The sequence below is a fragment of the Drosophila miranda genome (assembly GCF_003369915.1).
Source record: "Drosophila miranda strain MSH22 chromosome Y unlocalized genomic scaffold, D.miranda_PacBio2.1 Contig_Y3_pilon, whole genome shotgun sequence".
Taxonomy (NCBI): domain Eukaryota; kingdom Metazoa; phylum Arthropoda; class Insecta; order Diptera; family Drosophilidae; genus Drosophila; species Drosophila miranda.
Window position 1 is genome coordinate 9,825,467 of NW_022881625.1, and position 14,091 is coordinate 9,839,557.

At 47.1% G+C, this 14,091-nt stretch overlaps 2 protein-coding genes across 5 annotated transcripts; both read left to right on the top strand.

Moving 5' to 3' along the window:
* The first annotated feature begins 1,885 nt into the window (after nucleotides 1–1,885).
* LOC117185894 lies at nucleotides 1,886–13,867 on the top strand. Of its 3 annotated transcripts, XM_033399205.1 has the most exons (8): nucleotides 1,887–2,283; nucleotides 11,876–12,253; nucleotides 12,307–12,476; nucleotides 12,557–12,733; nucleotides 12,799–12,945; nucleotides 13,017–13,238; nucleotides 13,270–13,280; nucleotides 13,376–13,867. In XM_033399205.1, the coding sequence occupies exons 1-8, from the start codon at nucleotides 2,023–2,025 to the stop codon at nucleotides 13,489–13,491; spliced, it is 1,482 nt and encodes a 493-aa protein (XP_033255096.1). In that variant the 5' UTR covers nucleotides 1,887–2,022; the 3' UTR covers nucleotides 13,492–13,867. The 3 variants fall into 3 exon arrangements, with proteins under 3 accessions (XP_033255095.1, XP_033255096.1, XP_033255094.1); XM_033399204.1 differs by having other exon boundaries at nucleotides 1,886–2,283; nucleotides 12,319–12,476; nucleotides 13,017–13,280; XM_033399203.1 differs by having other exon boundaries at nucleotides 13,017–13,280.
* LOC117194696 lies at nucleotides 2,901–3,439 on the top strand. 2 transcript variants are annotated; one of them, XM_033399206.1, is made up of 2 exons: nucleotides 2,901–3,238; nucleotides 3,292–3,439. In XM_033399206.1, exons 1-2 carry the CDS (start codon nucleotides 2,909–2,911, stop codon nucleotides 3,346–3,348), a joined length of 387 nt encoding a protein of 128 aa, XP_033255097.1. In that variant the 5' UTR covers nucleotides 2,901–2,908; the 3' UTR covers nucleotides 3,349–3,439. The 2 variants fall into 2 exon arrangements, with proteins under 2 accessions (XP_033255097.1, XP_033255098.1); XM_033399207.1 differs by having other exon boundaries at nucleotides 3,304–3,439.
* Nucleotides 13,868–14,091: the final 224 nt, after the last annotated feature.

Here is a 14,091-nt window from a genome sequence, read left to right on the forward strand (position 1 = left end):
TTTTACAAATGAGTTTCCGTATTTCAGTCGGATTCCATGCATATTGCATTTTCTATAAATACAGTATTTGCCAACTGTTCTTTTTTATTTTCACTCTCAAACTGAGTCAATGCAGTGCGTGGGCGGAGGTGCAGATGCAGCTGAAACAGCAACAGCAACAGCAACAGCATCGGGGTGGCAGCATCAGCACCGAAAATAAATTTCAAATATGTCACAAGCAAAATGAGATAGAATTTTAAGGCGAATATTCGCTGTGCCATGCTGCGTGGGCAGCGATGGCCAAATGCAGGGGAAGTCAATGCGCTCTAGCCGAAAAAGTGAAAGCCAGCATCAATCATGTGAGCAGGCGAGGGGATATAGTTGCCAATCGATTCGCAAGAAGTTCAGGGTTGCCTACTGAACTGAACCGTTCGACAATAGTTCTCTACGATCCAGACTACAAGGTGGCAAAAAAATAACACTCCCCCACACACCAGACGTGCGATGTCTCAGCTAATTTTCATTGCCACAAGCGCGGACGGGCGTCCTTCAGGGCCTGCCAAATTCTAAATTTTGGCTAATTTGTCAACAGCCCCCCAGCATTATCCGCACATATCCCACAATTTGGGTAGAACCAAACATCTAACAAAAGCTGTACACATTCGCTACTTACACTGTATGGATAGTACGGATTGAATTACTGGAACCATGTGTCCGCTATAGAGAGCTTAGCTTGTACATACATAAATGGGCACCTAGCACTATTATATTTTGCATGCAAATTCCAGGACACAAGTGTGTACCCTCACATAAAGATGATGCCAGAAATTCCAACTGACGAAGCAGATATGCGATACACTGCATCAGCAGTAACCCACCAAGATGAGGCTCCTCCGTGCTTTGGCACTGACACTTGGCATTTCGCAACCTTCTCGAGCCAAGGCGAGCACTTCAGAAAATTGAAACTTTCAGTTTTATGCCACCATCGAGCACACAGCACAGTACTTTTACATGGCCAAGTGCAACTCTTTTGGCTGACTTTTCAATTTTCTAATATGCTTTAAAGCTTCTGCTTGATGCTGTTGGGAGCGGCGCCTATTGCTTAATTCGATTTTGCTTGACTTTGATGCTGGCAAACTTCATTTGTCGTACTCTAAAAGCGTGAAATAGGATTAGGCCGACGGAAATGCATTCAAGCTGACTTAAATCCATTTCTAGTTGGGCAACGATACAAAGTACCAATTAATAATGTATAGTAAATCAGATTTGAGAGGAGTTAGGGAAGAGAGAGTTGCAGTGCACGCAGCTTATGGAAGAGATCCAAATTAAATTAAGACTGCCAAAAGTATTCCACAAATAGCCATGACCAGAATGAAGTTACTTTGGGCCAAAACGATGACGGGTCAATACTTTTTTCCAGGCTTGTGGATAGATCAGCGTCAGTGCGGCGCCTTAATGCAAGTCTGTGAACGAATTGTATTTGGTAAATTTTCTTTACAGGAACCGAAAGGATCGAACTAGGTGAAAATGAGCAGTGTACGAATTAAACATTTTACCATTTAACCATTTGGTAATTTGGTAAACCATTTTTTTGTGAAGCTCAAGACTCAAGCCACGGAGTAATTAGTATCTGATCTACATCCATACAACATTGAAATGCAGCCCTGAATATCGCTCCGATTATAATCGGGAGACAGCTCTGCTTTTCACTTTGAATTCCGGTTTGAGCAGGCGACGACTTTCAGTGTGAAAATCCGAACAGTCATCCTTTCGAAAATTGTGCCAGCGAGCGGAGCTCATGTAAAGTGGAAAATTAAATATAAAAATTAAAATTCCTCTCAGAGTCGTAGTGAGAAGTGTCGAACAAAATATTCTAAAACTGTATTTAGCACGCGCGTGTTCTCAAGTAAGTTCACACATATTTAAAGTGAAAAATGTCGCATTTGCCGCACACACGAACACACGCACGCACACACAAACGCCGGTTTTGTGAACTCACTTGACGAAAAGAAAGAGCGGGAAGAAAAAAGGTGCCAAATCAAAATGGTCACCGAGCCGAAGTCCGTTGAGCCCAAGGTCAGCACCAAGGAGGCGCAGTGCCAGTCATCGGACTGCGAGACTTCCCAGCAGGAGCCGGTCTCGCAAGTAAGCAGCACGAAGGGCGCCCGTGTGAGGATCTTCAATGCCGAGGACTTCTTGTCGCGTGCTCAGATGAACGACAAAATCAACAACATCTTGCGCTCGCCCACCAAGCCGCCCAACGGGGTGCGCCAGCGCTCCGTCTACACCAACAACCCATCGCCGGTAAGTGAAATTCCAAGCAATAACGTGAAAGTTTCTTCAATTTTCAGACATTTTGTTTTACAAAACTGCCGCATCATCGCGCTAGCAGGGTATCAACAGCGAGCTAACAGCCGCCGCAGTCTTAACAGCTCGGCAACAGCAGCATTGCCACATCACCTCATTGCCCTCTCCTGTTATTTCAGACCTTATTTTCCGTCTCGCTCTTTTCCACCATTGCTCTCTTACTTTCCGACTTTAATATTCGAATTTTCCTTCTCTATTCCCCCCCTCTTCTCTTCTCTTCTAATACTATTCAAAATAGTTTGGTTAATTTCTATAAAAATCAAATGCAAATTGGGAAAAACGCACACACGTATGTAAATACATATATGTATGCGTTAACAGAATGTCGAGAGAATGTTAGCAACAGTTGCAAAGTCATTCGATTTCTGCGCTGCTGACACTTTCTCTCGTATCTGTCGTTTTCTCTCCTGCCGGTATTCAATTATTTTCTGGCACTTTCACTTCCTCACCTCTTCATTTCCTTCCGGATCTAACTTCCGCTACTACCTCTCGCCTTCTCATCCCCCCTCCCTTAGCAAGCAAGCTTGCGTGTCGGCATGACTGGGGGCAGCTGTCCCAACGCATGAGCAACATCTCGCTGTCCTCCGGCACGGACTCCGTGGGCCACATGGATCGCGGCAGCAGCTCCAGTCTCGCTAGCAGCGCCACCGTTGGCACCAACACCATCACCAGCGGCATCTCCAAGGAGTGCGCCAATTACCCCGTCGGCAGTCAGTCGGCCCGTCCATACGTCCAACTGCCGGGCATACACATTTCCAACCCTCCCCAGTACGGGCCAGTGAATATGCAGGAAATAGACGCTTGCAAAATGGCGCACAACGGCAAGGCACTCACAGGGCGCTACAATGCCACGCCCACCTATGGCTTCGACAACAAGCAGAACTACTGCCTGGTAAGGGGCTCCTGCATATCTGTAAATCTAGCCGATTCAATGCTCAATCTCAGAATTCCCAACAGTTGCCGTCTCCAATGCCCCCTCCACCAACGCCTTGGCACGCGTGAGCAGCACACGCAACTTCGAGCTCGAGAACCACACACCGCCGGCATGTCCCGGCTCTGGACCCATTGCCATGACGAACGGCACCATCCAGTTGCGCCTCCGCGATGGCGTGCGGTGAGTGTGGACGCCCCCAGCCCCTTGGCTCTTCTTTAAGACCGACCCCTAATGTTAATACCTTTCTTTGCATGGGGCAGCATTGACATGACTCTGGACAAGGCGGTGCGCGTGCTCAATCAGCGCAGCATGGTGGCAGTTGCTCTATCACGCAACTGCAGCAACTCGGCTTTGATCCACCCCAATGGACGCATCTTGCAGAGCGGCGCTAAAGTCGAAATAGTCACCTACGACGGCATGAAGGGCAATAACTTTGTGTGAGTGGGAATGGCCCTTACCCCAACGTGGCATATTAGAATCCTTTGAATTATCTTCCCATTACAGTCGCTATGCCAAGATGTGGTACAAGGGTGTGAGCTTCACCAGCGAGGCGTGCGCTCTCATCTACCTGGTGGACACAGCCAGGACGCGCACCACAACCGACACTTTCACCGATCTGACCAAGGACTACACCCTGGCAGTGTTCTATGAGTGAGTCCCCCCGGCCAATTGCATCGCTTCTTATTTGGCTAATTTCGATTTAATTCACGAACTTCTCGCAGCGACTCGCGCCATGGTCCCTCTTATATGGCTGAAGTCCATGACGTGATTGCCAATTCAGCTTACACCTGTACCGAGGATGGCACTGAGATCTATGACATAAACGGATTTTGCATCACCCAGGCAGCCGATGGTCTGGTAAAGGTCACTCGTGTGGACAACAAGTGCTTGATTCGCACCAGTCCCGGCAATGGATCGGCCACTTTGACCACACCTCTGACAGACGCATCTGTTTGTTCGGTGAGTGTCAAACCGATGCTCTCAACCTCCCCCTCCCCCTCCCCCTCGCCCGTCATCCTGCTCTGCTAACTTCCGTTCTGTTCTGTTCTCTTCGATGGATCCTGTTTCATTGTACGCAACGCCGGACACTCCGCCGGCTTCAATGAGAACAACCTGCTCATTGTCTACTGAGCGGCGTTCGTAGTCCGGAGATAGAAACGGCGCAGTGGTAGCCCATCCCACACGCACACACTCACACATGTCAACACATTTCACCTGGAACATATACATAGACACCTACAGCAGCACACTTGAGGGACCTTGACGTGATTAGCCTTACGTCAATCTCCAACACCTAAATTTTCTATCATGTAAAGAGAAATTCATGTGCCCCAAAATCAATACTATGGAAGTATAATAAATTTAAAATGCAATCTGTTCATTCAATAAATTAATTTATTCCTCCAAAAGAATGGTGCAGCAATGGAGCTCGTTTCGTTTCCTACGCTCCCCTCCATCCTTTGCTAATTTCTTGGTGGAAAGAAAAAGTCGACTGCCTCCTGCCCCGTGCCTTTATGTGTTCGAGTATTTATGTACCTTCTGTCATACATGGCCGGGGGTATCGTAAATTTACAACAAATTTGTTTTATGGCCCCACTCCATGGGCCCTCCTGGCCCCCCTCAGGCGGAGCTTGGCGTTTACGCCGTCACCTGAAGTGCCATCAGGAGTTGGACAATTTCAGGCCCTAGACGACAGTTTAGTTCGGTTTCCCATCTTTAAGAGCACTTGGAATTTAATCATTTAAATTTCTGTGAGGATTTCCAAGAAAATAAATTTGAATATCTGCCGCTATAGAGTTTATATTTAAATCCGATTTAATGTAAAAGCGGATTACGCTCTTCCATTTTGAAGGGACTTCGGATAAGCCCTATCTTCGGAGACATCGGGATATGGAAGACCTTTTTGATCTCCAAAAACCAAGCTTCGCGGGGATACAAATATTTCGTTGAATTTTTAATCGCACATTTACGACACAGCTGTTTTTATTTTATCGTAGCGTGACAGCCCTGGGCGGCCAGTGTGTACACTCTTTTGGACTACAATATTGTTTGTCTTGCTGTTGACAGCGGTAAATTAGGCAAATGGAAGGAAAAGTACATTGATATTTAATTAGTAAAATGTCTTGAGCCTTGTCGTTACCTGCAAACAAATCCAAATTCACAGGGATATCGGATCGACTGTCATGCAGACTAAAGTTTCCAACAAACTTAACCTGGAGCTGGAGGTGGAGGTAGGCACGCGGCGCGGATGCTACAGCGCTGGCTGTGGCTGTTGATAAAGATTATTGGATAATGTCTTGGCGGAACTATCTGCCACGTCTGTCTCTGTCATAAGAAGAAAGTTGTTCCATGGTTAGAGATACACAAAGAGAGAGAAAGAGAGATGCATACGGAAAGTGTGTGAAAGCGTGGAGCAGTGAGAGCGGGTGCGGAAGCCACAGCGTGGATACAGAAGCAGCGGTAAGTACAAATAGCCCAACCAGGGAAGGATCAAAATATTGATGTCTGTAATGGCTTTATTCAAGTGTGAGAGCCTAACTGGGACTCGTGCGAGCAAAGGACCGACCCCACATATGTATCTGTGGCATATTCAATGCTCACGCTTGTGTGACTGCGCCCCTGCGAGGCCTTGTCTGCATCCATTTGCCGCTCGCACACGTGTGCGCAACATCAAAAGCTTTTCACACTTAATTGGGCGTAAAATTAAATCAGAATTGATTAGAACACTTGAATGACAACAGCCGTGGCCGTGTTGCTGATGTCAATGGCATCAGAGAGAGCCGCATCCTGCCAGCATCCAAGCCCCCAAGCCTCCCAGCTCCCAGCTCCCACTCCACCTCCTGCCAGCGATTCCGCTGGCATTCTAAGCATAAACAAATTTTTTGGTTTCGATTTTCCCCAGCTGACGCACGGCACGGCAAGGCACGGCACGTCGGTGACTTCGGCCACGTTCCTGCCGCTTCTCGGGGCTCCTGCCACTTCCGAAGCCGGGCACTCCCGAGACAGAGCGCACTAATTGCTGCTGGGAACTTCCCTGGGGAGGCTCCCCCGCAACCCTGTTTTTCATCGGAAAGTTTATGAAATTCAATTTCCCCCAAAAATGGGGAATGGAATGGAAAAAGGCCGGGCATCAATTTTCCTGCATTATCGTTTAATGAGCCGACAATTATGCGAGGCCCTCTGCTTCGGCACCATGCACGTCTATAGATATTCAATTAACTTGAATTCACAGCCATAACTCTCCGAACGAGTTCATTCCACATGCATTTGGCCAGGGCATAGGGCAAGTCAAATCGATTTCCGGCTATTAAGACATGGCTGAATTTCAGACGTGGAATGCAACGCCATGGAGTGCCGAGTCCAGGCAGGATAATTACATTTTAACCGGGTGATTCGAGCGGAGAGGAGAGTCGACAGCAATGTCAACGGTAATGGATAAATGCACATCTTCCGCCGCCCTGGGGGTCCTGGGAGCCGTCCTGGGGCACGGCACATTTAATGGGAAATGATTGGCAATGTTGGAGGTAGAAAATTATGAAAACGTTCCCAGGGGTAAGTTGTACGAAAACCAGCACGAAGTGCCCTCCATAATCTTCCACTTAAAGTTGATAAAAAATGTAAACGACTTTCATTTCGCCCGGGAGCGATTCCTCTGACGAGGACTTCAAAGGACAGCTGGAAGACCCAGGACAAACTCGAGGCGAAAGTGAGTAGCTCATTGAATTGGATGGATTGTCATCCCAGTCGGTGACAGCAATCAAATCAATCACACCAGCCTCCACCTGAGTAGAGCAGGCAGGTCAAAGTGCGGCAGCCTTGGAGGATAAAGAATGGACCCCTTTTCTGACATTTGGTGATGTTTTGCGATGCAGCAAGAGGGAATTCCTACACCGATTGGGGCAAAACTTGGGCTAGGTACAGCTGGCAAGGCCGATAGCTTGATCCGATTCATAAATAATATACAGCTAAGAGTACTATATGTTTGGATTCTAATGCAATTTGCGTAATTGAAACCCACTCGAAAGCAATTAAATTTCCTGTGGTTGGACCACTCTCCGGCAATGAGATTCGCTGGAGTAATTGCAATCGAGATTCCCAACTAATCTTCAGGTAAAACAATCCATAATGGAGCAGATGTTTTGTTCGCACTCGGCACTTATCAAGTTTGAAGTTTTAATTTGCTTTCGCCCCAACAAAAACAACTACAGAATAAAGAATAACAAAAGTGTCAACACGATTTTAATTGAGTTTAATTAAGCCGCAAAGTAAAGCCTCTCAGCACTCTTGGTGTGGACCGACCAACAGAAATTTAAAATATTTGCGCTAATCATCTTGGCAACGGCCTAACAGAAATGAACAGCTGGTGCCAGTCCAGGCCTCTTCAATGGGCCAACTTTCGGATAAAAGAGGTACGTTCCAAAGGCTTCAAATACTCGTATTTGCTGGGGCCAAAGTACGTACAATAAACTCGAAGCAATCCGAAGAGCAAAGTTGCGATCTGGAAATTTATGGATGGGGAAGGCCAAAATGTTTTGCTGCCCAAAACCCAGGCTGAACCCATTTGTTGGCCCAGCTCTGAAAATGTCACATGCTCCTCACACCCACAGCTACACCCACACCCTGTGTGGTCTGGGTCTTGGCCGTCTGGGTCCGTCTCGGCCGGATTTGTCTGCGCCAAAGTTCACTGACACTTTCATGAGTTTTCTTGGGTGGACGAAAATAGTTTTTCCACATTTCGCATTCGACCGAGTGGAAATGAAATCCCCTTGGAGCATAGATAGAATATTTCAGAGCAGTGCTCGCTGCCAAAAGCTTACTGTTACACATTCGTTCTGCGAAACGAAATCCAGTTAATTAAAATGTGGCAAGCAAATAATCAACAAGCAATTCAAACTAGAACGAGGGGGAACGTTGTGAGTTGCTGCGGACACCGCAACTCTACGGTTATACCCGATACTAAGTCAGTATGGCTCTCCTCCGGCAGACGCCGCTAATATTAAACGACACGACAAAGAGTGCGTGCGAGAGAGACAGAAAATCAGTCTGAGCGTGACGTCGGGCGCTGCGTAGCCACTGCAAATTGATTTGTTCCAATTGGCTATAAAAATGATCCCATCTGATCCAGATTCAGCAATCTGATAGATATGGTCATTATCTATGATTCTGCGATTTTAGTTTTCTCGAATGTGCAATATTGTGGATGCCACAGATTTTCGTCCTTTGTGGGGGCGGAAGTGGGCGGGGCGAAGTTTTGAAATATTTTTGTAGCAGTGACATATCACAGAAGTCTGGATCCAATACATCGTTGCTCTAGCTCTTATAGTCTTTGAGCACTAGGCGCTGAAGGGGACGGACAGACGGACAGACGGACGGACGGACAGACAGACAGGGCTCAATCGACTCGGCTATTGATGCTGATCAAGAATATATATACTTTATGGGGTCGGAAACGATTCCTTCTGGACGTTACACACATCCACTTTTACCACAAATCTAATATACCCCAATACTCATTTTGAGTATCGGGTATAAAAAGACCACAATTCTGCTTCCTCTCTGCCTTTGCCTGCCGTAAATGGCCGTCCAACTGGTAATGGCTCGACAAAAATCCCACATTCATATTTACGAACCATAAATATGGACTCGAACTACCAAAAAAAGGAAAGGAAAAAAATAAAAGGAGGCTAACCAATTTGTTCGCTTGCGGCTGCTGTAAGTGACAACAAAAGAGGTGGTGGAGCCGGTCAAGGCATTGTAGCTTTTTACAAATGAGTTTCCGTATTTCATTCGGATTCCATGCATATTGCATTTTCTATAAATACAGTATTTGCCAACTGTTCTTTTTTATTTTCACTCTCAAACTGAGTCAATGCAGTGCGTGGGCGGAGGTGCAGATGCAGCTGCAACAGCAACAGCATCGAAGTGGCAGCATCAGCACCGAAAATAAATTTCAAATATGTCACAAGCAAAATGAGATAGAATTTTTAGGCGAACATTCGCTGTGCCATGCTGCGTGGGCAGCGATGGCCAAATGCAGGGGAAGTCAATGCGCTCTAGCCGAAAAAGTGAAAGCCAGCATCAATCATGTGAGCAGGCGAGGGGATATAGTTGTCAATCGATTCGCAAGAAGTTCAGGGTTGCCTACTGAACTGAACCGTTCGACAATAGTTCTCTACGATCCAGACTACAAGGTGGCAAAACAATAACACTCCCCCACACACCAGACGTGCGATGTCTCAGCTAATTTTCATTGCCACAAGGGCGTCCTCAGGGCCTGCCAAATTCTAAATTTTGGCTAATTTGTCAACAGCATTATCCGCACATATCCGACAATTTGGGTAGAACCAAACATCTAACAAAAGCTGTACACATTCGCTACTTACACTATATGGATAGTACGGATTGAATTACTGGAACCATGTGTCCGCTTTAGAGAGCTTAGCTTGTACATACATAAATGGGCACCTAGCACTATTATATTTTGCATGCAAATTCCAGGACACAAGTGTGTACCCTCACGTAAAGATGATGCCAGAAATTCCAACTGACGAAGCAGATATGCGATACACTGCATCAGCAGTAACCCACCAAGATGAGGCCCCTCCGTGCTTAGCCGCCTCCTTTGGCACTGACACTTGGCATTTCGCAACCTTCTCGAGCCAAGGCGAGCACTTCAGAAAATTGAAACTTTCAGTTTTATGCCACCATCGAGCACACAGCACAGTACTTTTACATGGCCAAGTGCAACTCTTTTGGCTGACTTTTCAATTTTCTAATATGCTTTAAAGCTTCTGCTTGATGCTGTTGGGAGCGGCGCCTATTGCTTAATTCGATTTTGCTTGACTTTGATGCTGGCAAACTTCATTTGTCCGACTCTAAAAGCGTGAAATAGGATTAGGCCGACGGAAATGCATTTAAGCTGACTTAAATTCATTTCTAGTTGGGCAACGATACAAAGTACCAATTAATAATCTATAGGAAAGCAGATTTGAGAGGAGTTAGGGAAGAGAGAGTTGCAGTGCACACAGTTTATGGAAGAGATCCAAATTAAATTAAGACTGCCAGAAGTATTCCACAAATAGCCATGACCAGAAGGAAGTTACTTTGGGCCAAAACGATGACGGGTCAATACTTTTTTCCAGGCTTGTGGATAGATCAGCGTCAGTTCGGCGCTTCAATGCAAGTCTGTGAACGAATTGTATTTGGTAAATTTTCTTTACAGGAATCCGAAAGGATCGAACAAGGTGAAAATGAGCAGTGTACGAATTAAACATTTTACCATTTAACCATTTGGTAATTTGGTAAACCATTTTTTTGTGAAGCTCAAGACTCAAGCCTCGGAGTACCATTAATAATACGAAAATGTACAGTAATTAGTATCTGATCTACATCCATACAACATTGAAATGCAGCCCTGAATATCGCTCCGATTATAATCGGGAGACAGCTCTGCTTTTCACTTTGAATTCCGGTTTGAGCAGGCGACGACTTTCAGTGTGAAAATCCGAACAGTCATCCTTTCGAAAATTGTGCCAGCGAGCGGAGCTCATGTAAAGTGGAAAATTAAATATAAAAATTAAAATTCCTCTCAGAGTCGTAGTGAGAAGTGTCGAACAAAATATTCTAAAACTGTATTTAGCACGCGCGTGTTCTCAAGTAAGTTCACACATATTTAAAGTGAAAAATGTCGCATTTGCCGCACACACGAACACACGCACGCACACACAAACGCCGGTTTTGTGAACTCACTTGACGAAAAGAAAGAGCGAGAAGAAAAAAGTTGCCAAATCAAAATGGTCACCGAGCCGAAGTCCGTTGAGCCCAAGGTCAGCACCAAGGAGGCGCAGTGCCAGTCATCGGACTGCGAGACTTCCCAGCAGGAGCCGGTCTCGCAAGTAAGCAGCCCGAAGGGCGCCCGTGTGGGGATCTTCAATGCCGAGGACTTCTTGTCGCGTGTTCAGATGAACGACAAAATCAACATCTTGCGCTCGCCCACCAAGCCACCCAACGGGGTGCAATAATTCCAAGCAATAACGTGAAAGTTTCTTCAATTTTCAGACATTTTGTTTTACAAAACTGCCGCATCATCGCGCTAGCAGGGTATCAACAGCGAGTTAACAGCCGGCGCAGTCTTAACAGCTCGGCAACAGCAGCATTGCCACATCACCTCATTTCCCTCTCCTGTTATTTCAGACCTTATTTTCCGTCTCGCTCTTTTCCACCATTGCTCTCTTACTTTCCGACTTTAATATTCGAATTTTCCTTCTCTATTCCCCCCCTCTTCTCTTCTCTTCTAATACGATTCAAAATAGTTTGGTTAATTTCTATAAAAATCAAATGCCAATTGGGAAAAACGCACACACGTATGTAAATACATATATGTATGTATGTATGTATATGCATGCGTTAACAGAATGTTAGCAACAGTTGCAAAGTCATTCGATTTCTGCGCTGCTGACACTTTCTCTCGTATCTGTCGTTTTCTCTCCTGCCGGTATTCAATTATTTTCTGTCACTTTCAGTTCCTCACCTCTTCATTTCCTTCCGGATCTAACTTCCGCTACTACCTCTCGCCCTCTCATCCCCCTCCCTTAGCAAGCAAGCTTGCGTGTCGGCATGACTGGGGGGCAGCTGTCCCAACGCATGAGCAACATCCCGCTGTCCTCCGGCACGGACTCCGTGGGCAACATGGATCGCGGCAGCAGCTCCAGTCTCGCTAGCAGCGCCACCGTTGGCACCAACACCATCACCAGCGGCATTTCCAAGGATTGCGCCAATTACCCCGTCGGCAGTCAGTCGGCCCGTCCATACGTCCAACTGCTGGGCATACACATTTCCAACCCTCCCCAGTACGGGCCAGGGAATATGCAGGAAATAGACGCTGGCAAAATGGCGCACAACGGCAAGGCACTCACAGGGCGCTACAATGCCACGCCCACCTATGGCCTCGACAACGAGCAGAACTACTGCCTGGTAAGGGGCTCCTGCACATCTGTAAATCTAGCCGATTCTATGCCCAATCTCAGAATTCCCAACAGTTGCCGTCTCCAATGCCCCCTCCACCATACGCCTTGGCACGCGTGAGCAGCACACGCAACTTCGAGCTCGAGAACCACACACCGCCGGCATGTCCCGGCTCTGGACCCATTGCCATGACGAACGGCACCATCCAGTTGCGCCTCCGCGATGGCGTGCGGTGAGTGTGGACGCCCCCAGCCCCTTGGCTCTTCTTTAAGACCGACCCCTAATGTTAATACCTTTCTTTGCATGGGGCAGCATTGACATGACTCTGGACAAGGCGGTGCGCGTGCTCAATCAGCGCAGCATGGTGGCAGTTGCTCTATCACGCAACTGCAGCAACTCGGCTTTGATCCACCCCAATGGACGCATCTTGCAGAGCGGCGCTAAAGTCGAAATAGTCACCTACGACGGCATGAAGGGCAATAACTTTGTGTGAGTGGGAATGGCCCTTACCCCAACGTGGCATATTTGAATCCTTTGAATTATCTTCCCATTAGTCGCTATGCCAAGATGTGGTACAAGGGTGTGAGCTTCACCAGCGAGGCGTGCGCTCTCATCTACCTGGTGGACACAGCCGGGACACGCACCACAACCGACACTTTCACCGATCTGACCAAGGACTACACCCTGGCAGTGTTCTATGAGTGAGTCCCCCCGGCCAATTGCATCGCTTCTTATTTGGCTAATTTTGATTTAATTCCCGAACTTCTCGCAGCGACTCGCGGCATGGTCCCTCTTATATGGCTGAAGTCCATGACCTGATTGCCAATTCAGCTTACACCTGTACCGAGGATGGCACTGAGATCTATGACATAAACGGATTTCGCATCACCCAGGCAGCCGATGGTCTGGTAAAGGTCACTCGTGTGGACAACAAGTGCTTGATTCGCACCAGTCCCGGCAATGGATCGGCCACTTTGACCACACCTGGCATCCATTGCACTGCCTCTCTGGGCCAGACCTCGCATCTGTTTGTTCGGTGAGTGTCAAACCGATGCTCTCAACCTCCCCCTCCTCCTCCCCCTCGCCCGTCATCCTGCTCTGCTAACTTCCGTTCTGTTCTGTCCTTTGTAGTCGCAATGAGAAGCGCATGCACTTCGATGGATCCTGTTTCATTGTACGCAACGCCGGACACTCCGCCGGCTTCAATGAGAACAACCTGCTCATTGTCTACTGAGCGGCGTTCGTAGTCCGGAGATAGAAACGGTGCAGTGGTAGCCCATCCCACACGCACACACTCACACATGTCAACACATTTCACCTGGAACACATACATAGACACCTACAGCAGCACACTTGAGGGACCTTGACGTGGAGAGAGGGATTCAGTTAGGATCCCGGAATTTAGGAATATCAAAATCAATTTGGGAAATAAGTTAGAAAGCAAATATGTTCGTACAAAAACCAGCACCACACCAAACACACACCCCAGCGAAGGAACTCAGCATAGTCCTATCTGGGTTCCGATTGCTCGACATGGGCGCAACACAACCACACCACCAACCCCAGGGAATACTAGTTGTCTTTCGTTTACCATTGCCTACATATATATAATATATATGCGTGTATTACTAGTTATTGCAAATCGGGAGCGCTTTCCTGCTTCCCCAAATCAGTTGGCCAAATCAGACCGATCTCAAGCTGAAGCGGAACCAATCAGAGCCGAATCGCATCGAACAGGGCCGTGCCAGCGTTTGGTGTTCAAAAAAAGAAACATCGTTTTTCTACTCGTTTCCATTTCGGCTTTTTCAGTTCTTCTAAATTGTATCTTTTACGCAGTTCAGTTCTAA